The sequence below is a fragment of the Harpegnathos saltator genome, unplaced genomic scaffold (assembly GCF_003227715.2).
Source record: "Harpegnathos saltator strain DR-91 unplaced genomic scaffold, Hsal_v8.6 scaffold485, whole genome shotgun sequence".
Taxonomy (NCBI): Eukaryota; Metazoa; Arthropoda; class Insecta; order Hymenoptera; family Formicidae; genus Harpegnathos; species Harpegnathos saltator.
This window is the reverse complement of record NW_020230299.1, coordinates 590,030-613,978: the sequence shown is the minus strand read 5'-3', so window position 1 is coordinate 613,978 and position 23,949 is coordinate 590,030. Positions and strand designations below refer to the sequence as shown.

Here is a 23,949-nt window from a genome sequence, read left to right as displayed (position 1 = left end):
CGCGCGTGGCGAGAGGCCGGGGGTATCCATTAATCGACGTGCAAACGACCGAACGGCGACTCTCGCGCGCGCTGGAAGGACACACCAGGATTCGCCAGATCGATTCGAGTCGAATGGACAAACACGAAGCGGCGTCCTTCGCCCGTCCACCCTCATTCGCTCTTTTCTTCCCACGCACACGCGAAGAAAAGAACTTGGCGCTATCCGCTAGATCTCGGTTCGCCGCGTTCGAATTTAGCTGTAAGGCTAACCTTACGTCTCGCTGCCGTCGCCAAGAGTCGGCGGATAGCCGCGGATAAAATGTGGTCAGCGCGAGATAAAACTTGAATCAATCGATGTGAAAGCGCACGTTAGCGCGCATGACTGAGTAACCGTTTACTGATAGCTGTTGCTCCAGATCTGTTTCGAGCGAGGCATTCACAAGTTGGAATTTAGACGACGACGATGATTAAGGCGCCGACGTTTAACTCGCGGCATCCATTAGCCGAGCGCGCGAAGGGGGACCGCGAGGGTTCTCGCCTGCCAAGCCTGTGCAAAGGATGCGATGAGGACGAGAGTAATGGCAATTGCGCGACGATAATGGCCACGCGCGTCCTCGGCGTGTCCTGCGAAATGTACGATATTGGAAATATCTCGCGGACGAGAGAGAGAGAGAGAGAGAGAGAGAGAGAGAGAGAGAGGTCACAGACTGAGAGAGCGCCGCTCGGCGTCTCGCGAGGTCGTTAACACGTCCGACTACTGACTGCCATGGCTGGCTTCCGAAGCTTCCGTACAACAGCTTAACCGATGTGATCGGAAACTTTGCCAATGATACGGTGAAGAAACGCAATTCGAAATACGCGTATCGCGTCTCGCCTCGTCTCGCGGCGAAGTCGCCGTTGGCCGAGCGTCTCCTTGCTTCTCGAATGCAATCAGCTGCATGCAGCGAGGCGATGTCGTACACTTGAGAGAAGAATGTGTCAATCTCTCGCTGCAAATCGCACCGAGTCGTGCCCGGTGCCAAGCGCTATCTTTCTGTTGCTCTAACGAGAAAGCAGTAATACGCGTATTACCAGCGACATTGTAGCAACGTTCACGAGGCACAATGGATTTTCCGACCGCAGTCGCCTCAGCGTGCGATTACATTCTCAAGTACGAGACTTTTTTGTTCTCGATATATATTGCCGACCACCGGTCGCGGTTTTCGTCATGTTCACTTTGAAACGAGTCAGCGGGAAGAAAGAGAGAGAGAGAGAGAGAGAGAGAGAGAGAGAGAGAGAGAGAGAGAGAGAGAGAAAAGAGGGAAGAGGGAAGGAGAGAGACGGACAACACGTCGAAGTGGCGTCAAACGAATCGCGAAATCGCGTTTACGGGCTACGGCCCTATAGGAGATGAAAAGTAAGGGGTCGCCGTCGCGCATTTCGTTACACGAGACGCCCCCGCCGGGGAGGGGGGGGGAGACGCGCATTTGCATAAACGTCAGCATCCTTCTCATCTTCTTTATCCGCACGGTTGGAACGCTGCTGGACCGTGAGGCCCGAGCGAGCTCGGCCGCTCGCTCGAACTGTACCGAGCTGGATTAAGCGGGTTCCACAACGGCGTGGATCGCCGGGGGTGAGGAGGCGCAAAACGCGCGACGTGATCCCTCAGCCGTATTATTTTTACGGGACGCTGAGCGCGAGCCGCCGCCGCCGCTGCCGCCGTGGGAGAGACGCGGAACGCTCCGTCGTATAATCCGGCTCCGAGCCGACCTTTAATTCCGGCTGGGATATTTCGGGCATACTCTTTTTCATTTAATGCGCCGTATGAGGAAACCAAAAATTCTATTAACGGCAACGTCGTCCGTACGCTCGCCCGTCGATAACCCGACTAGAAATTTATCCCACGGTCCTGATCAGGTTAACCTCATTTGGACATCAGGTCCCAATAAGGTAATACTATCGGGTCCTAGTAAGTCATGTAACGCAGTGTGGCTATCAGGTATACCTTGGTAAAGGTTCATAGTCAGGTCCTTATTGAGTTACCTTATGGAATCCTTATTACGTTCTTTTTTTTTTTTCAAATTATGGTTCTTGATTACTCGCCACGGCTATATTGGATGATGACATTAGAAATAAGAAGTGACACGCTGAAAATTCTGTCATGTCATTTCCAAATAAAAAAATATTTGTATGAATAATATTTTAGATCGCTTGAGCATACTCGTGAAATGTTTCGGAAAGGAAACATAAAATGAGTATCATAAGATCGTAAAGTATCACAAGGTGACAAGACGTAAAGTAGTGTTAAAGAGAAAAGTTGCATGTCACGTTAATTTTACAACTATTTATTGACTGCTAAAAAAAGGATAGTTTCTATAGCATTTTACAAATATATTCAAGTGATCTGAAGTGTTTTTTCAATGCAAACATCTTTATATTTGGAAATGACATCCAAAAATTGTTTTGATAAAACTCGATAATGCAAATCATATTAGATACAGTGAATAAGATCCCGACAAGGACCTGATCAACTGAACCATATTATATCATACACTGGTATGGTACATTAAGGTCCTAATATGGACCCAATCATTATAACCTTGTAAGGGCTTCCTTACTCATTTATCGTTAGGACATTATAAGGACTGACTGACTTAGGATTACCCTTTCATTCATCCTATTGGGTCCTTATCAATGTTAGGTGAACCTGATGAAAATTTCTAGTCGGGAAGCCCGCCATTTCGGAGGCTCGTACTCGTTCGTCAAAACGATTCGGAAACTCGGCGCGCTTGGACGAAATTGCGCATCCGAATATCTCGTCGCAGTAGCGTGCGATCGGTAAACATGCAGAATGATGGCCGACTCGCGTCTCCGCGAGACTTGGAGAGTGCGTCGGCGATTTTGCCGTAATAAATAATTCCCGCCCAGAGGCGCGGCCCAAATTTGTCACAGTTTCGCGCATTATTAGTCGGCGGATTTTATCGCCGCGAGTTATTAGCTCCGGAGTTTTATCACGAAGCGCGCACCGCGGCCGCCTCGCTCACTCGCTCGCTCGCAAGCTCGCAAGCTCGCAAGCTCGCTGCCTGGTTGGCGGAAATATGCGCACGGTATCTCGCATAGCGAGAAATATGCGTCGTGCGGAACGAAAGTTCCGTTTATGCGGCCGCGGTGAGTTATTATTTTTCGGCCGGCCGGAAACAGCTCATTCTCCGAACGTGGCGTATGTCTCGATAATTAGCGCTCCGATCAAGAGTTTGTCTCACTCCGTGCGCCAGGATGTCAATTTTTCGTGCTTTTTCGTCGAAAACGAGCTCGACGATTGTTTGAGTAAAGCGGGATCATCGTGTCAATATTAAGCACCGGGCGCTCGATTGATAATTATATATGAATAATTCGGAGCTTTGTATTCGATCTCAAATACGCTTCGTGGGAAACTCGGTAAATTCGGTGCTGAATTTCAGCGCTCGCGCCGCAACTACGCTCTCTTCATTTATCCGCGCGAACGCGAGCCTTTGTCCCGGACGCGCAATTTTACGCGACAACGCTAACGATCATGAAGAATTAATCAGCCGCGTAAATAATTTCGATACTGCGTTATTACCCAGAATCCTATCGTTAGCCACTCGCGCAAAAGAGCGAGGGGAATTTGTCACAAAAATATAATCATCGTAATAGTCCGCCGCGGCAATGCGCGTGGATCTGGAAAAAAGAAGTGCAAGAAGAAAGAAAAACGGCCGGAATATATCGCCGGAATAAATATAATATAAAAGCGATATAACGGTACGCGAGATATTGTAGGAATGAGTTCACGCATGCGAGGTCGCATGCTGAAAAGCTCGCCTCGCCTGGACGATCGTGGAAAAACTCGACTGCAACTCGGTTGTATCAAAAATCGCTCGCTAGCAAGAGACGAAATATTCGCTGCGCTTTTCAATTAAAAGCTCATTCCACGCGAAGCTCATTTGACGAGAAAGCTCGTGAAACGCGAGCCAGGCGCGATTTGCGCACAGTGAAATTTATTACGCGGGCTTTCTGCTGAAACTTTCGGACAAACGGTTCTAATTGCGAACACTCGAATAGTATCGCCAAAACAGATTATGTCAAGTAATAGTGGCTTTAATTATACGGTCTTTGTGTACGGTGGGTATCCGCAAGAGCAGCAATCTCACAACTATACGGGCTCAAAAGAGACTTTTCAATATTCTCGCACGCTTTGCGCAAGCGTGTTTGTTTACACAAGCGGGCGAGCGAGGGAGAAAGAAAGAGAAGGAAAGTGAGAGAAAATGAATTTGCCTAAAAATAGATATCTATTTTTTTCCGACGAATATACATTTGAAATTCTGTCAAGTTTGCATAACTGTACTCGGCTGGCTCCAGTTATTAGGGGTTGCGCTCGAACCCAGCTGGAGTGCGACCGGAACTTGCGCGAAGCACTCGACGAGTGAAATCTGAATCCGAATCGCCGAGTCAATCTAAGTGATTGATTATCGATCGATAGGCTTTTTCTGTTACTACAAGTCTGTTACTTACGCGTCGAAAAATGCGCAGATGATGAAGTTTATTCCGCCAACCACACAGGTGGTTGAATCGCGAGGGACGACTAGGTCTAAGAGCGAACGGGAACCTTGAGCGAAACAAACCGAGCTCTCTTCTCTCGCGCATATCTCGACTCTCAGGGAATTACTTGGACGCGACGCGGAAGTGACGTCGTGATTTCGATCGACGACACCCGGCGAGACGCTGAATTTCATCGAGGTGAATTTCCGCGGCAGCACTAAGCGCGTCCGCATCTTAAGTCGAGTCTACGTGCTTCAACATTCGTACCTCCCTTTCTCTCTTTCTCTCCTCGCTTGCAACGCCAATAACTTAAAAGGTTTCCGATGCCGGTACCTACGTTCCGAACCTTACGGCCCGATCCGTTTGGGATATTACGCGCCATGGCACCCCAGCTAGAGAAAGGTGCCGAGCGAGAGAGAAGATTTCCTGATGCACACGTGCTTTCTTACATCAGAGCTCTCGCGCTTTTAACGCGACAGGTGAAGACGAAGAGGAGAGAGCGCCGACAAGATGAAACAGCGCGGCTTTACTTCGTGCCCCTGCAAATAGGACGTACTGCAATGCGCAATGCACGTTTGCCTTTCGAAATGCGCCACGCGCGCGCGCGCGCGCGCGCTCTCTCTCATCCCCTCTCTTCCCTCTCTTCTAGGTTAAAATAGCGGATATTCGACTTCGCGAAATTTTGCTTCTGCATTGATCCTGCAAATTCTGTCGATCTTGAAGAATCAATGTCCTCGCGGAGTCCTCGCGTGTCCCCGAGTCGAAAGTTTAAATTTGCATTAATCCTGCAAGTTCCGCCGAACTTGAAGAATCGATGGAGAATACCGATACCTCGATACCGTAAATGCCGTAGATCGCCGACTGTCCTGCGTTCCTGCGTGTTGAAGCTCGAAGGCGCAGCGCACAGGTTCAAGAGAATTATTTAATTATTCAATTATCTCAATTATGTTTTATCTCAAAATATTCCACACATTCTCTCTACATTTAATATTTATTCTTAATTTTAGTCAGTAATGTATTGCTTGCATAATTTACTCAATTGCAAATTGAGAATATGTGAAATAAGCAAGTATTTAAATAATCAGATATAAAGATGTGGAGAAAGTGGGGGAGGGGGGATAAAGTACAACACATTTAATTCTCATCTCTTCCCAGTTTTGTTCTTTTTCTTTTTTTCTTTTTTTTCTTTTTTTTCTTTTGTTGGAAGTTTTGATGAGAATCGAAGCTCTCAAAAGAGCTGATATGAAGCTGTAACGGAAAAGATAACAGTTAGGTGTCTAATTAATGCTGCTTACGAGCAGAAATTTTAGTATGGATTCCAATAACGAGGTTTAAACGGAAATGAAAAGAAACCGCTAGCGGATGTAAACAAGAACGTACGCGCGGCCCAAGGAGCATTATTAGACGTAAAAAGCAGCATTTGCAAAATTTACATTACACTCTAAGGCCGGTATTCATAGACCTGTGAGTTATTTACGATCCTCCGTCGAGAGTACAATTAAATGCAGGTTTATATTCACGGACCGTTACCCGGCTGTTTGGATCAATATTTCTTGCACGAAATAAAAACAGATGCAGATTGACGAATAACCGAAGACTCACGAAGCTGAGTGAATTATTTGACAAAACAACGACGAAATTATGAATGTCGATCTAAATTTCGACTCGAGTATCTCCTTATAATCTCGACGTAGATTCGTCAAGTGCCTGCATAATAAATGATTCGACACACTCGTCGAGAACTCTTATATAAAATATTTAAGAACAAATACGGACTGAAGTACGACCCGAGACTCACCCGAGAGCTACAATTATCTGGTAAACGACGACGACGACCTATGAATATCGGTCTAAATTTCGACTCGGCGAACTCCTTATTCCGATTCGAATTCGTCAAATATCCGCTAGAATCGGACATCGCCTGTACATTAAATGATTCGACACACCTGGCATGATAACATCGCTCCCAATGTCCTGCGTCCTGGCTTCCCAGTCCAGCATGTTGCTTCCAGCTGCTCCGGATACTCCATTGTGGCACTGACACTAACATTACACTACCACTGACACTGACACACTCGAGTAGATGAATACGATTCGATGAAAACGTGTTTACAAACTTTATATCCTGACGGTACTTATAATAAAAGTACCGCTCTGTATAAATCTACATTCCTGCCGACACTTGCAAGTACCACCTTCAAATTTAACCGGTAAATTGTTATAAAACTTATTTCCCTAAGTTTCCTTACGTTTACAATATTCCAAAAGCTACTTAATTGCACAAAAATTCACTGAGGTCTTGGGTAAATTAATTCAGGATATAAAGGATTAAGTAACGCGATGCCGAGACGAAGAACCCGTCCGACGCGATATTGGAATCACTCCGACGGCAATGGCGAGCAACACACCGAACGATCACGAACGCGCGCGGTATGTGTGTCGTTCGCCGGCTCGACGCGTAATAATGTAACACTCGAGCGAGTCCGCGACGTTCACAGGTGAGTCAATCCTGCGCGAAGGTCGGGAAGACTCGGGAAGGTCGTACTGATTGTTGTTATCGGGCGACCGTTTCGCGTCGGGCGGCGAGTAACACTGTTTGTTTCCATTGTTGCGGCGCTCTCGCTCGCTCGCCTTCTGGAACAAGAAAGGAGAGGGGAAATGCGATGAAGTCGTTTCGCGAAAATTTCGTCGATCGTCGATCGTCAGTAATTCCGTCGTAATCGCAAACACAATTAAGACGACTCTCCCGATTAGTTAGCGAACTATTTATTGGTCGCGGTTTCCCACCGCGACCATCGACGTTTCAACATTTATCGTCTGACGCGAATTCAATGTCAATTTACGTCGATGTCGCACGGTCTCTAAAATGTATTTCTGTCCCGTTTCTGCAGTACAACTACAATCGGAAGATGATTTCGCGATAGAAGAGCATTGTTAACTTGGCGATACTGCGCAAATGTATTTAACATGTGCGACGTAAAGCTTTGTGAAACATTTCTTGCTCGCGGGCTCGAATGAACTGGGTAACTGAAGACACAGGCGAGTTTCCGGGCGAGCGGATCCGCTGCGGTTTTGTGTGTACACACTCGTCTGTGTACACACTCGCCCCCGTAGCGTGTACGTAGAAAGATGGAAGGGTTCTCTGTCTCTATAGCCTTTCCTCTCGTGCGTCTCCATCAGGAAGGTAAGAAGAAGTTAATCTCGGTCCTTTCTAGGAGAGAGGGAGAGAGACAGAGAGAGATAGAGGGAGAGAGACAGAGGGAGACAGAGAGAGAGGGAGAGAGAGAGAGAGAGAGAGAGAGAGAGAGAGAGAGAGAGAGAGAGAGAGAGAGAGAGAGAGAGAGAGAGAACGCAACAGAGCAGCGCAACACAAAGGGGTGGAATGCGGCATGCAAATTGCGCCTCACCTGTGCAATTATATGCCGCAAATAGAGCCCGTTGATCCCATCGAGACTCAAGTCTCACGCTACGCGATTGTTAGCAATTAATACAATTATTAATATAATTTGAATTTTGACCGTCTCACGTTTTTCGCGTGCATCATTTCACAAGCGTCAGCAGCTGCAGCGACTTGTAATTCGCATAATTAAACACGCAACCTTGTTGCGACCAGAATGCGCGAGACGAGCGCGGGCGAGTTATCCGGCCCGGAAATTTCGAAAATTCCACACAGCCGGCTAAGACGACGCTGGAATTTCCGCCGGTAAATTCGGCCGAAGTTTTTCGAATTCCGGCAGACGTGACCGCCGTACACACACACACACACATACGCGAAGGATTTCCCACGCGCCTCCATCGTGGGGATTTCATTTTAATTTCGCCCCGAACCGCCCTCACCGCTCTCCTCGCTCTTCCGCCATTGTTTTCGACCAATTCACGCGCGAGAAGAAAAGAGAGAAAGAGAAGGAGAGCGGAAAAGCGGCATCGATATATAACGGAAAGAGCAGCGGCGGTTGCGGAGGAGAAATAGAAGGAAAGAGCGCGCTCAAGGAGGGAAAATAGCGAGAGGATTTTACTTGATGTTTGCTGCTACGGGAAAGAGGTGGATGCGTTACGCGCGCGCACGCACGCGCACACACATGCACACTCGTACACGTACGGCACATTCGCGCATATTTTCCGTTCGCGAATCTGCATGAGTAACGGCAACGAAATTTCGGCACCGCCGCCATAAATTCCACGGAGAAACTCGTTTTCGAGGGCGCGCGCGCGCGCGCTTTCTCGCTGATGCGGCGACGTGCGCCTCGTTTTTGTTCGCTCCGGCCATTGCGTTTCCGGCGCACGTCGATACGGTATTTGAAATTGAGATGCGACGATTTTTTTAAAGAGATCCGCGCGCGGGTTGTCGTTCCGAGCGCTTCCGTCCTTCCGTCGCGATGACACGGAGATTAGTCGGACGTCCGTTTCAGCGCGCCGGTGTTTACCGGGATGTTTCGCGACGCGCGGAACACGCAGTGCCGCGACGGTGGCGATTTTCAATGTGAATTACAAACCGGACCGGTTTTTGTCGCCGTTGAGAGAGAGAGAGAGAGAGCTAGTCGTTGCAACGACGCGTGAATGGAGAAGCCGAGTCGCTCTGAAATAGGCTCGCGCGTTTCTGCTGCCGCGGCGACAGCGAGAATCTCAATTTCGGTGGCGAATCGAAGCGGTGAATCGAGCTGTCGTCGATCCCGATGACGCGGTCGATTTTGCTCGAAAAGGGACCGCGCGTATTTTCGCCCTGATCTCGGCAGCCGGGGGGGGGGGCCAGTGCGAGATCCATGCGAAATAAGAAAGAATTACGCGCGAGCGAGCTCCCCTGCGGCGCGACGTCGATTGTCATGGAGATTTTTTTCGGGACGAAATGAATCCCGGGCCCACCTCGGCAGTCGGCGAGTTTTCGCGGCTGCGTTTTCGCAATTTGCATTCCATCAATTTGCCGCGCTGGAAATTACCGCGCGTCGTTACCGTCGCGGATCGCGCTCGGCGAATCTTCTCTCGTCTTTCGGCGCTTTATTCCAGCCGGCCAAGAGTCTCACCGGCCGATCTCGTCAATTTTCGATGGCACTCCCACGAGGGTCGGGAGTAAACGACGGGGGAAACCGTCCGGAACTGCGCTAAATTCGCGAGCGACGAAAGCAAACAAACGCTACTGAACCAACGCGCGGGGGTGACCCCACGCGAGACATGCGGATATTGCCTGTAAGTGAAAAAGCTCGAGGAAAAAGAAATAATAATAAAACAGCGCGTTATCTCTCGTAATTTGTCCGGTATTTCAGGAACGCGCACGCGCGCGCGCGCGCACGCAACTGTACGCGGGAGGAAATACGGTCACACTTTCAGAAACGAAAATGCACATATTTATTTTAACATTTCACGCGTCCATTGTTCCCGCTTGAAAAATGTATGCTCTCGTTGTCACGATAAAAACGCACGCTTTGCCGGCCGTTCGGCGCCGTGTTTAAAATCTCGTAAACGACGCGGGCTGCTGGTTATGCGAAACGATAAAACAAAAATGCGACACGACCGCAATTCTCTACTCTTCGCGGAGGGGGAGGAGGGGGGGGTGCACGCGGGTGGGACGAAAAAAGCACACACGCACGCACGCACACGCACGGGAAGAATCGCGCGACTACGCTGCAGGGGGAGGAGGTGTTACGAAATCATTTATCTCCCACTTCTTGCGCTGCACGATCCGGCCCGATTATAATCCTCGCGATAGCGCGACGGCAACGCGCGAAAAACGGCGCAGAGTTTCCCAAAAATGTTTCCGGCGCGATAATAAATTCCGCCGCGACTCGCGATCGTAACGTCGTCGATTTCATCATGCAGCCGCCGTGTGCGTGTCGGCCCCTCAACACCAAGAAGTTTTTGTTACCGTCCTATCATTAGGATGGGTGAATTTTTACTCATAATTCTTTTCATTATTTTTTTACTACATAAACTATAAACATTTGGTAGAAAATTGCGACAATGTGTAAAACAGTTTTCAATCATCTTACACTCTTTTAAAGGAAAAATAATAACCTTTCACCGTAAAGAAGAAAAAGAATCTCTTTTGTTCGAGCATAAATGGCCTAAGATATTGATGAACATTATAAATCCTTTCCTTAAAAATACAAAGAAATATACATACAACTCTGGCTCGTGTAATTAAATTTACTTTTATCTAGTGAAAAATATCATCGAATGAATTTTCACTCGTCCCGGCGTTTAAGGGTTAATGCGTTCCGCGCAAATTCGCGGGACATAATTGCCCGAGCGCCCGAGCGGCAGCCCTTGCGGCTATTTTAATGGCGCTTAATAACAGTTAATAACAGTCAAAGAATACGTTATATATGAAAAGATTCCTCGGTCGCGCGGTTATAAAAGCGCGATCCCGCCGGTGATAAAAGCCGCGTCGCGCGAAATGAGCACCCGCGGGATCTGCGGGGAGGGACGGGGTCCGCGGGGAGGGGAGGGGGGGGAGATGGTGGATTCGCGCGAATCCACAGCATACGGGAGTAGCGGCGAAGACGGAATGATCGTCGTTCGCAATTGCAGGACGGCTCGAGTCTGCTGCTATTCACGCCGATGATGGAGGACGAGGGGAAGTTCCTGGTGTGCCGTGCGGAGAATCCGAAGCTGCCGGACGCCGGTATCGAGGACCGATGGAAGCTCACGGTGCACTGTAAGTACAACGGGCCGTAATGGCTGATCACGTAGAGCCGGGCCACTTGAAATTTGTACAAGGACCTTTGATCCTTGGGATATGTCTTCAAACACGAGGCAAATCCGCTGAAGGCGGAGAGACAGGCTTTTCTACGCGTGTCCTCTCGATGTCCCGCCGGCAGTCGACCTACCGTCGCGGATTGCAACTCTGCAAGTCGCACGCCTACACGTCGGAATTCTTCGACTTGAAATTTCGTAGCGTTCACCGACGCGTGCGATTAGCGACTTGGAGGCGATAATAGTATAAGCGGATTATTTTTAAGCGGCTATTACATCCCGTTTCTCGCGCCAGACTGGGTGTTTGATGAAATATTCACGAATCGGGACCCAACTGTTGAACTGTAGCGATAAACCGGATAATTAGCTGGGCGCGCGAGGACGCGATTCGAGCTAACGGACGTTTCGATTGCTGCTCTTTCGAAAACACAGTAGCGAAGAATTGATCGAGGCTTGCATCGAGCGCGAGAGAGAATCGAGAGGATCTCCGCGAATTACGAGAGGCGTAATCGTATTTCTTCGTTCCGTTATACGCGAAAAAACATCAGCGAGAGCTCTCTCTCTCTCTCTCTCTCTCTCGCTCTCTCGCTCTCTCGCTCTTGTTTCCCGATTTGACGTTTCGTCGTGCATTTGCAATTGCAATTGCAGCTTATTGCTGGTTCGAGAATAGTTTGCGTAAATTAATTTATTTTCCGAGCGCATTAAACCCGACATTAAACGCAGTATCCTGCAGTTTTGCTCGTGTACTCTCCTGCGACCGTGCCGCCATTCGGACTCGGCTAAAGTTCGCCGAATTCCGCGCGAACGAGCACTTGGTGGTGCGCGCGGACCTACACCGAGTGAACGCGGCTCACAGACCGACTCTTCGTCGGGGATACCGGCCGGCGCGACTTTTCCCTTGTTTTCCTTTTGTCTTGCCGATCATCGCTCGGCGCACGATCGAATGCGATTATCCCGATAAATTCCGAAAAGCCGGCGCCGAGCGGGTTCCATCGCTGCGGGACAAAGACGGCGGGCGATCGGAATTTCATTCGAACGCGTTCAAATAACGGGCGCCCATGCAATCGCTCCCTCAAACAACGTATCCCTCGTAAGTCTCCGGGTCGTACTTAAAGGAAAACGCCGCTCCTCGCTGAGGTAGCACATCCCCTCCAGCTCTTCCCTCGCTCTCGGCACGAGGAAGGAAGCTAAGTGTTACGTACACGAAGGGGCCGAGCAACGCGCTACATTGATCTCCTGGGGGAACATAAAGACGCGTCCTCGCGAGGTCGGCCTTAAATTACCCGTGCGACAGCAACGGCTATATACACGCGCGCGCGGACAATTTGTCCGGGGAATTTTTTATATTCACATCCGCCCGCATGCGATGAAGGCATACTTGTTCGGCCGGGATATTTTCATATTGCTCGAAACATTTCAAGTATGGTAAACTATTTTACGTATGATATAAATTTCGCGTTGGAAGGCACGAGAAATATCCGCGAGCAAATTATTGCGATATATAAATTTGTACCTTGTTATGAATACGTCTCAATTACACGCGATGTAGCGTGTGTGTGTGTGTGTGTGTGTGTGTGAGTGATATTATTTAATAAAAATAAAAAATTAAAAAAAATTTTATCCACGCCACGCGCGAGTGGGTTGAAAAGTTCGGCCGCGGCTTGTTTCAATGAAAATTTCCTGCCGTTGCGTTCAATGGAAACGAATGAGTCGTCAAGCGCGCGCGATACCGTGGTTTGTTGACCGATCCGATATTTCGTCCTTTAATTATACCAACGGTAAGAGAATCGGCCACACTTGGTGCGCACTGCGTGCGCACGATAACGTCATGTCTCATATACGCTTTGCTGCAAGCGCCGCCGGTTTGAACATCGTTCGTATTTATTAGTCAGCGGTTTCCATCTCTCTGTCTCTTTCTCCCTTTGCTCTGTTCTACCCCCTCGATCGCGGTCCGCGAAATGAATCGCTGGCGTTTCAGCTGCTCTTTCTCCGTTGCGCTTTGCTCGAGCGAGTCTTCATTTACCACGCGCGCGCGCGCACACACACTGCGGTTATAAAATAGCTGCGTAAAGAGATACTCTCGCGTATGCGGAAATTGGCTGATTCAAGCCCGCGGAGCAACAATGCAATTTGCGCCGACCGGAATCACGGGCTGATAACCGGCCGAAAAACAAGGTCCGCGTAATTAGCCAACAAATTTAAATATCCGACGGTCGCGCGAGACAACGGGTTCATTATCCGCTAAAAAATTGGGCTTGGGCGTATCGGATAACGTTAAACACACGCGCGCGCGTGCGCGCGCGCCACGGAAAAGTTAATAAACGCTAAAACGGTTGCCGAACGGGGAGGAGAAAAGGGAAGAAAGTGGAAGACAAAAATGCACGCGCGCCAAGCGGAAAATTCGCCGCGAGCGAGCGGACGCGAACCGCAGAGGCAACCACCTGATTACTTTTGCCCGGCACTTACGTTACGGTGACGTCTCGCTCGCGACGCGAATTCGAGCCGGGCCGGGCTTGAACTTTGCACCCGAGTGTACCCGACTAGAAATTTTCATCAGGTTCACCTAACATTGATAAGGACCCAATAGGATGAATGAAAGGGTAATCCTAAGTAAGTCAGTCCTTATAATGTCCTAACGACGAGTGAGTAAGGAAGCCCTTGCAAGGTTATAATGATTGGGTCCACATTAGGACCTTAATGTACCAACCCAGTGTATGATATAATATGGTTCAGTTGATCAGGTCCTTGTCGGGATCTTATTCATTGTACCTAATATGATTTGCGTCATCAAGTTTTAACAAAACAATTTTTGGGTGCCATTTCCAAATATAAAGATGTTTACATTGAAAAAACACTTCAGATCTTCACTTGAATATATTTGTAGAATGCTATAGAAACTGTTCCTTTTTTAGCAGTCAACAAATAGTTGTCAAATTAATGTGACATGCAACTTTTCTCTTTAACACTACCTTACGTCTTGTCACCTTGTGATACTTTATGATCTTATGATACTCATTTTATGTTTCCTTTCCGAAACATTTCACAAGTATACTCAAGCGATCTGAAATATTATTCATGCATCTTTTTATTTGGAAATGACATGAAAGAATTGTCAGCGTGCCACTTCTTATTTCTAATGTCATCATCCAATATAGCCGTGGCGAGTAATCAGGAACCATAATTTGAAAAAAAAAAAGAACGTAATAAGGATTCCATAAGGTAACTCAATAAGGACCTGACTACGAAACTTACCAAGATATTCCTGATATCCGCACTGCGTTACATGATTTGCTATGACCCGATATAGTATTACCCGATATAGTATTACCTTATTGGAACCTGATGTTCAAATAAGGTTAACCTGATTAGGACCATGGGATAAATTTCTAGTCGGGTAATTGCTCGCCTTGACTGCGCGCAGCCGCGTAAACAACCGGAGATAACCGCGGCGCGCGCCGCTCGCGCTCCGTTCTTTCGGCCTGCACGAGAATCTTACATCGGCGACGTCGCCGATCGACGATGCGCGTCGTCGATCACCGACGCCGAGAGCTAAATCCGAGAATCGGTAATCGCACGCGCGAGCGCGAGCGCGCGTTCGAACGCCATTTATCTCAGCTGAGCGGGAGAAGCACTCGAAATTCCGTGCCGACGAGGCGATCGATCTCGGAGAAACGACTCGGAATCCAATTGCGAAAACCGCGCTCGCCGATCTCTTTGCTCGACGAAGAGTTATGTACGAAAATCGGTCCTCCAGGTGTAAGGTCGGGAGGTGCCATTTATGAAATTTCACGTTATCGTTCGGAATCCCGACGGGAGATAATGCCCGGCGGGTGAAATCATTTCTGTTTCCGCGCCGTTGATGAGAGCACGAAACGATCAGCGCGCTGTGGGCGCGAGTCGGACGGCCATTTTGCCTTTTCAATTTGACGATTCAGCCGGATCTGCCGCGCGTTCCGTCTCAAAGTGGCGGGAATCCTCGCGTTTCTCCTCTTGCCGCCGCGGTCGGACGCAAAAGCGATCATAATGTCCCGCGAGGCGCACGGCTCGTTCGCCGAGCGTAAAGCGCACATTTTTACGCGCGGAGATCCAACGTCGGCTCCAACCGAGCCGAGTGGGCTCGTGATATCGGCAATTGAATTTGCCGAAAGTTAGCGAGTATATTAGCGAAACGTCGTTTCCGTCCTGATGATCGCGCAGAGGACGTCGCGGCGTCGCTCGCGCGGGTCCTACTCGACGGCCCGACGAGCCTTTGAGTCTCGCTGTAACAATTTCAATTGGTTCCGCCAGTCTGGAGTATCCTTACGCGAGAGTAAAGGGACGTTAATTCGATTTCGATGGGTTGCGCGATATATACGGTACACACATAAATGCATCGCATGCAAACTCGTAGCGACGAAAGAGCAACGCGCTCGGGCGAGAGCGGGTTCGAGTGCGAGCCGACCGCAGGAAAAAGAGGACGCTCGGGATATGAAATCTTTAACGCCATATAAAACGCACCGCTCTCTTTGTGTGTGTGTGTGTGTGTGTGTGTGTGTGTGTGTGTGTGTGCGTATGTGTGCATACGTGCGTGCGTGCGAGTCTGCCTCTCCGCTCGCGCGAAATCCACGAGAGATGCGGTGAAAAATCTCTGAGCGCGTTACAACGAGAGAATCGCTCTTTTTATTCCGCGATTTATTCCGTGCAGTGCCGTTTCGCTCGCGTGGGGAATCTTTGACATTTTGTTGGGCCAGCGAATTATGCGCGCGCGTGTTCCGCGCCATCGACGCGCCACGGTGGAATTTTTACCGGCGAAAACTCACGGAATGATAAAATACTGCGCGATCAAATTAAACCGTGTCATCGCGCATTTATCCCAACGAGAATCGATACGCGAGCGCGCGAGTCCTTCGGGCATTAGCCGGATATCCGGTTTTTTCCTCAAATTGCTCGGACACTCGATTATCCGTCTGTTGCTCGTTCGCGCGCATCGAGCGAGCGCCCGATCATTGGAAAATATAATCAGAAAATCAAACAAATCCGGGACTGCGTCGGAGTTTATTAGTCAACGACGGCGAGCCGGGCTTTCGATCCGACGTTCGCGCGATGCCATCCGCGCGTGGTACGAATCCCGCGTGTCAACGTAATAAAACGCAAACAGACTTTTACGCGAACGTGATTCCTGACTGAACGGGAAACGTTCGTTTCGCTGCTTCAACGTTTCCAGATACAACGCGGTCATCTGCGAGACTGCGACTATTCGTCGGTGGCCGTTCCCGACGGCTATCGTCGGTTATTTCGTCGATGACACCCGAATGTCGGGCAAAATATTGGGTGAGTGTAAAAGTTCCATTGCAGCACTTGCAAATAATACATAAATGTATATAATATACCAAAGATAACAGAGGACAATAACGATTACTTGACTTGAATGAGGATAAAAGTCGTTTCTAAAAATATAAGAGGGTGTTTGAACAAAAAATTTCAAGACTTAACTGTATGCTTTAAGGACATGTAATACTCACAAAATGGAGGAAAGAAGTCCTGATAAACATGAGTGGAAAACTTAATACTGTCAGAGTTATGAGGACAATTATTTATTTTAACTAATGCAAGTGACTTGCACACATTTCTGGTGCTTTTGAATTCTTTCATGTAACTTGCTCATGTCACTTACCGATGAAGACACTACCATGCTTTAATCCTTTGTGGCGCACACCCAAAGCCCCACCTTCATATTCCGTCAGTTTTTTTATTTTTTATGAGCAGTTTTAATGATCGATTTCTTAGCAATTATATTTTCTAGCTTCTTAAGACTCTAACTAGTAAACTAGTAAAATAATTGTGATTACTTACAAATTCTTTAAATTTATTATTGCTAGTACTAAATAAGCAAACACAATAAAATGTTTTTAAGAATAAATGTATGGCAAGGCGAAGATTTTACTATTTTTATCTGGGAATTGATACGCAAGGATTTTTTTGGGGCGCTCTTGCACGAAATGCAGACACCTATTTTCTTCCCATTTACACACGCTTCACCACGCGATTGTTAGTCGCATATCCACATGAACAGTCGTAGAGAACTGTCACAAAGTTTTCACAGCACGGTACATGAATATAAGTTATAGTTGTAATACATTACAGCAGTATTAGAAAATCTTCTGCGAACTTTGTAAGCGAGTAAATCACTTGCTTTAATTAAAATAAATAATTGTTCACAACTCCGGCAATATTATATTAGTCTTCGACTCGTGTTTCATTCGACCCATTAGGATTTTCTCCTCCATTTTGCGAGCACTTAAAATCTTTAAAATCCTCAAAGCCCTTAAAATCCTGAACTCTTTTTTCAAGCATCCTGCATATCCCCACACGCGTATACATTGAACGTTATCGGATTAAATATGGGACTTTATCCAGCGTCCTTGCGCAAACAAGAGGAGAGCACGAAGCATCCTTCGCGGATACATCAGCGCGCGACGTCGCCATCGGTGATGCGACATTCGCGCGCTGACTCTTTTTCACCATCAGGCGTTCTCTGGCACGCCAAAAATCGCACGACCGTCCGATCAACGTTCGCGCGATGCATCGCCACGTTACGTAACGCAACATGGCGGCAACGCGCGAATCCGGTAACGTCTGTTTACCCGCTGCAGATACGAGAGAGAGAGAGAGAGAGAGAGAGCGAGAGCTATCGTTATCCGTTTATTTACGGCCGCGCGTCCGATCGGCCGGCGCACGGCGGGCATCCGGTATTATCCTCGCGACCGGCGTATATGCGGGCATTTGGCATTAGCCCGATGGTTAATCGCCGCAGCTCCGGCACAGCCGCGAGGAATTCGCGCCGGGATCTCTCTCGATTTCCCGGCTAACTGCCCGCGCGAAACTTACCGCGAACGCGCGCGGAAATATCCCTCCGAGCAGCAGGAATGGTACGAACGCTTTCAGAAAGGCCGAGAAGACATCGAAGATGACTGGGCGAGGTCTGGGTGTCCTAGCACGTTCACCAGTGCCACGAAAACGTGGAAAAAGTTAAAGAGATTGTGCTTGCTAATAGAAGAATCACTATTAGAGAGGTTGCTGAAGAAATCGGAATTTCATACAGCTCATGCGAAGCGAACATTTTGTTTTGAACGTGAAACGAGTGGCAGCAAAATTTGTCCCGAAACTGCTGAATTTTCAAGAAAAACAGCATCGCAAAACCACCTTATTCTCCAGACACGGCCCCCCCTCTCCCCTGTGACTTTTTCCTATTTCCCAAACTCAAAAGGACACTCAAAGAGGACAACGTTTTTCAACAATATATGAGACAAAGGCGAAATCGCAGCTGAAGACGATACCTAAAGAGACGTGTTTCTCAAACTGGAGACTACGTTGGCACAAGTGTATAATATCACAGGGGGTCTACTTTGAAGGAGATGGGATGGGATAAACATTGAAGATTAAATAAATACTTTCCGAGAAAATAAAAAATTCTCGTAACTTTTTCGTCAAACCTCGTATCGTCTCCCATCGGTTTCTCGACGACTTAACGCAGCGACGCAGCGGCGAGATTCTCGATTTCCTCGCGTGAATCACCAAAGATATGAAGAGACAAATCCGTTCTTCTCCGCGAAAGTTTCCAGCACGACGTTTTCGGCACGAGCGCCGAGAGAGCGAGCTCCTCGCTCCTCATTTTGTTACTGACAAAGTGATTCTCGATTCTCGAGGTAATCCCTCGCGTTTTTTGCCGATAGCTATTTTTTTCACAACGCGAATCCAGCTTAACTCCCGGGGCTAGAGGGCTAGACTGGCTGGTCCGCGATTTTTTTCGATTTCACATTTGTTGCCGCCCGCACTCGCGCGTGCGTTAGCTTCCTCCCACGCCCCCGCCGCGCACCCTTCTTCCTTGGGGTGCGTCTCTCGCCATCGGTGGGAGAGTGCGTTTTGTACTTTGTGCGCTCAAAGCAGCGGCGTTACGTCCGTCGCGACATCTGCTTTGCATACGAATCCAGGACGGCCTCGCTCTCGACAGCGATGTTTCCGTTGCAGCGAGCAAGGAGTATTATCGATGCACGTGCGCGCCGTATGCAACTGTCCGATGCAACCGCGTCATTCCCCTTTTGTTTATCTCGGGAACTGACATACGCCGGCAAACTACACATGACAGCTGCTGCTGCCGCCGGAGGAATCAGCTCTCGTTGCGCGTCGCGCGGTTTGCAACGTTAACATTCTCCCGCATTTGCACGCCGCGTGTGTATACGTCTATATAATGCGGGAAGAAGGCTCTCTCGCGATTGATCTCGCCGAAGCGATATCGACAAGAAGTCTGATTCCTCAGGCGGCTAGCGGCGATGGGCGACGGACGAGCGAAGGGAAAGCCCGAAGGGCGCGATATGAGATTGAAGGAAATCGTCTTTGTGCGCGCGCGTGCGAAGCGACGTCGGAAGAAATTGTTGACGAGCGCGGATTGTGTAGGCGCGTGTAATGATTACCTAAGCGTCAAAATCGCGAGCTGTCAAAATGTATTTTTAAGTAAAACAGAAAAGGACAAAGAAAGTTACTCGAACAGCGTATCTCTCTCTCTCTCTCTCTCTCTTCGTCTCTCGTTTATTCGGTCTCGCCGTTGCTCGCTTTCGTATTTCGGCGCGGCCGAACTCGCGGCGTCTCTCGCGAGTATATATGTAATCGCCGTTAACTGAATTCCGAATAACCCTATATCCTGAAGAACTCGACGTGCTCGCAAGCTTCCAGCTTGGCAGAAGTCGCGGAGTTCCCCGGCATTGTATCGCGCTACACATACTTTCGCGGCGGAATAACGCGGCGCCGTTCGCGGATTTTTCTGTTTACGCCGCACATAAAATGAGTTTATCTCCGAGAGAACACCAACGCGAAGTAAAATTCGTTCTCGTTAGTGGGCCGCATTCTCCTCTCGCTCCTCCTCCGTCTCGCGTTGCTCTTATGAATTCGCGTCGGTGGCGCGTAAAATGCCGCGGCAGAATGAAATTTGGATTCGACTTCGCGGACCACGGCTCGTTAATCGAGTCTCGTCCTTGGTGATTTTAATCCGACAAGTGGTCCGGAGGATTTAATTAAATAATAGGTCCACACCCACACACACACACACACACACACACATAGCGCTCGTCCTTCGGAGTCTGTTTCGGACTTTTCTCTGAATTTTTCCGCAAGGTATTCGACCGTCATTCCACAGCGCGAAACGCGCAGCCTGTCCGATGTGGTTTTTAGACCGGATGATAATTAAACGGAGCGCTCACGCATCGTCGCTCGGTCGCTGCGCGATTAGCTGGAAACGTGCGATTGCAACGACGCCGAGATTTGCGCGATCTCTCGTGCAATATGCGGGCGCACCATCCGCTAACGTGCCGTAACAATGCGGCATGCGCATACGGTAAACACGTGAGACCTTGATAATAATTTTGGACCGACTCCAAACAGCGATCGCGCGTATCTCCCGCGCAACCCGCGAACAACAACGCGCATCCAAACACGCAGGTATCTGTTAAACAGAAAAACAGAAAATAACAGAAATGCGTCCTGCGCGCGTTGTGCGCGAAATATCTTCGTCAACGGCCACCTCGAGCACGCACCGCAGGCTCTCAATCTCATAATCTCGAAGCAAGCGCAGTAGAGCGCGTTAATAAAGTAAGTAAATAGTCAGGCATGGCGAATGCTTGACGCCCATATCTCGCTGCAATGTGCTACGACATTACGGCGGGACATTCGGGTGATCGCGCGCGCTCGAGGAGAGAAATAAAATCGAGAGTAAATGAGTGTTTAGTTACGCGCCGGATGGAGGACGTTCGAAAGCCCATCTACGGAAATAAAATGTGATTTTTCGAGCGACAGGTGTAATATCTAGCAGCGAAGTACCGAACACGATATCGGCTGTCGCTTTCGAGAGAGAGAGAGAGAGAGAGAGAGGGGAGGGTAGAAACATTCGTCATCGATGTGCGCGGGAACCGCAATGTTTAATTTGCAGATGATAAAAACACATGTCGAGCTGTAATCGCGATAAAAGCGGCATTCGTAACGGCTCAATAACCTAAAACGCTCGCGAAAAATGGCGACTGCGCGATTGCCCGCGATCGTTCTTGACGATCGGATGGAGCTCGCGAGATGTAAAATTGCAGCGTGGCAAAATTAATTATCTTGCCGCCGAGAGATCGGTGGGACGAGTGAGTGGTGGGTAGGCAAGGGGGCAAGAAGGAGAGAGGGAGGGAGCAAGCTCGTGGCAAAATTTGCGCAAATGCATTTGACCCGGCGCGGCGGCCGTCGATGTGTTCGTGTAACGAACGGCCGAAAAACCGATCGAAAGCTCCGAAATGGCTACCACCGTCGAATTATTCGCGGGACCGAAAAAGGGCGCAATCGTATTTTCAGTTGTTTCGCGACTCGTCGCGATATTTTCGTGCCAATCGGATTTTTTATGCGTTCGATCGCGCTCTGCGCGGATACCGCGCTGCCGCTTTAGTAGCGGTAAGTTCTTGTTGCACGACAAATGCACGTGAGTACGCTCGTCAGTACGATATATTTTCGTGGTGTTTGTAAACTTATCGAATACCGATAGTTTATGAGGTCTAGGATCATTCTTGGTTTTTTTGCTTTTTAGTACCACGAGCCCGGTGAAAAACACGCATGATCGAGATTAATTAACGTGAAGTTCTAATTTTCATTCGCGAAAGCGCAGTGAAAGTAAACAGACGGTAATTGGAACTGTGTGTGTGTGTGTGTGTGTTTTTGACTTATTGCGAAGGTAATGTGAGTCTATTTTCCCTGTTTCCTTTTTTCCTCATTTTTTTCACATTAAGTTTAAATAGCGTGTTAAATAATTTAACGATCCTCCTCTGTGACTAAATTTGCGACGCTTTCGGAAAAATAAGAAAAAAGAGAGAAAACTCACTCGCGCCAGCAGAACTTTCTGCATATTTAAAGGTCTCTAAAAACTGAATGGATGGTATCGATATCTCCTTTGAGCAACAAGAGAATCCCATCATCGATATCCGAGACATCGATCGTGAGCACTCTCGCTCTCGCTTACTATACGATGCGTAAAAAATACGTTATCATCGATATTCATTTTTCAAGTACAGAGAGTGAGTAATATGTGGTATATCGATACCAGGAGCTTCCCCGGACATCGCCACCCGTATCCCAATGTAACCGCCGGACCGGCGGACTCGGATCGTTCATCGAGAAAATGGCCGACCATTATTGTAATAAAGCACCCTATAACTGCGCAGTCTATCCTACGTAATGGTACAACGACGAATCTATCAACGTCAGGCCCGACTTGGCGGTAGTAACGGTGCATATTTGGTCAGACGCAGGTCCGCTTTCTCTCATTCGATGCGCGTTGTAATGCGTGTATAATCGAGCGTTGCGCGAGATCAATCGAGAGATCAACTTCGATCGTGTGCACGCGAAACGTCCGCGACGAACGAGCGTGTGATTTGGAACAATTTCGAGCGAATTCTCATTTCACATTCGCATTCGAGATACCAGACTCTGTGCTGTCGCACTGAGAGAAAGAATCGGTTGATCCAACCAAAAGTTTTATTACTCTCGACGCCAACCGAAAGTGTTTTTTTGTTGACACAACAAAAGGATAATAGCAGTGTCGATGCAGAAACACTTGTTACAAAATTTCCATTTTCTTGACTATGATTCCCTCGTTGTACAATTATAGCGATAAATACGAAACACTTCTCTTTTCTCGGCGCGCATTTCACAGCTTCTCGAAAGTTGGAAAGCACGCGAGATTCAATTGTTGTTTGTCTGTTTTACGGCGCAGCGGTGAGAAGTGATGACTGAAAGGAAGAGAGAGAGAGAGAGAAGGAGAGAGAGAGAGAGAGAGAGAGAGAGAGAGAGAGAGAGAGAGAGAGAGAGAGAGAGAGAGAGAGAGAGAGAGAGAGAGAGAGAGTGGGAAAGAGGAAAAGAGTAGGATTCATTGTGAGATCACTCGGATCCCGAAATGGCCGATCGAACGGTTAAATATCTTACGACTAAGACCTCGCGATAAAACAAAAGAAGGGCCAGAAGGGATGGGATAGTCGGACGGCATCGCCCACCTGTGGCTGGCCACAGCCGTTTTTCCTCGTTCGAGCATAATACCGACGATGCGTCGTTTTGCGTTCCCGCCCTTTTGTCTAATCAAAGAAGAATTTCATAACTCGTGCCGCGCACGCAAGATATACGCAGTCTTACGAAGTTACATTCTCTGTCGACAAAACTAGCGAGGATAATTCTGAGCAGTCGATAGCGCCGGTGACCGACATTCTGATACCACCGCGTCTCGTACAGCTATAATATAAGGTACAATTGATCACATCTAGAAAATTCGTCGTACTGCCAAGAAAGAGCCGATAAAACGAGATGAAAGATACGTGCATCTCGGACTACTTCAATTTACTCTCTACGTTTCTCCGAGTGAAACAGAACAGGAGAGACGGAGTCGTTCAAATATCTTCGCACTCGTATGAAGCGAATCCTCTAAATTATCGGGTAAATATTTTTGTTAATCCTTACTGTACATACCTCCGAATAATTTAATATGATACACAGGGGTGAGCCCAATGATTAAAACTGCCACCACGCTTATTCGGATATTTCGATTCGAAAAGAATTGAGAATGTTTTTGAAACCTTCTAAAATAAGAGGCAACAGTTTTTTTTTTCTTTTTAATAATTTTAATACAAGCATTATTTTGACATGCGAGAGAAGCAGGGAATTTTTTGAAAAAATCGAACTCCAAGGAATTTCAGATATT

At 48.2% G+C, this 23,949-nt stretch overlaps 1 protein-coding gene across 4 annotated transcripts in view; it reads left to right on the top strand.

The window, feature by feature from the left end:
- LOC105182029 (nephrin) overlaps positions 1-23,949 on the top strand; it is a 254,625-nt gene that overhangs the window by 162,965 nt on the left and 67,711 nt on the right. For all 4 annotated transcript variants that reach the window (XM_025302282.1, XM_025302281.1, XM_025302284.1 and 1 more), the window contains one exon: positions 11,040-11,166. In XM_025302282.1, the coding sequence (XP_025158067.1) occupies positions 11,040-11,166 (127 nt within the window). The remainder of the gene's footprint in view (positions 1-11,039; positions 11,167-23,949) is intronic.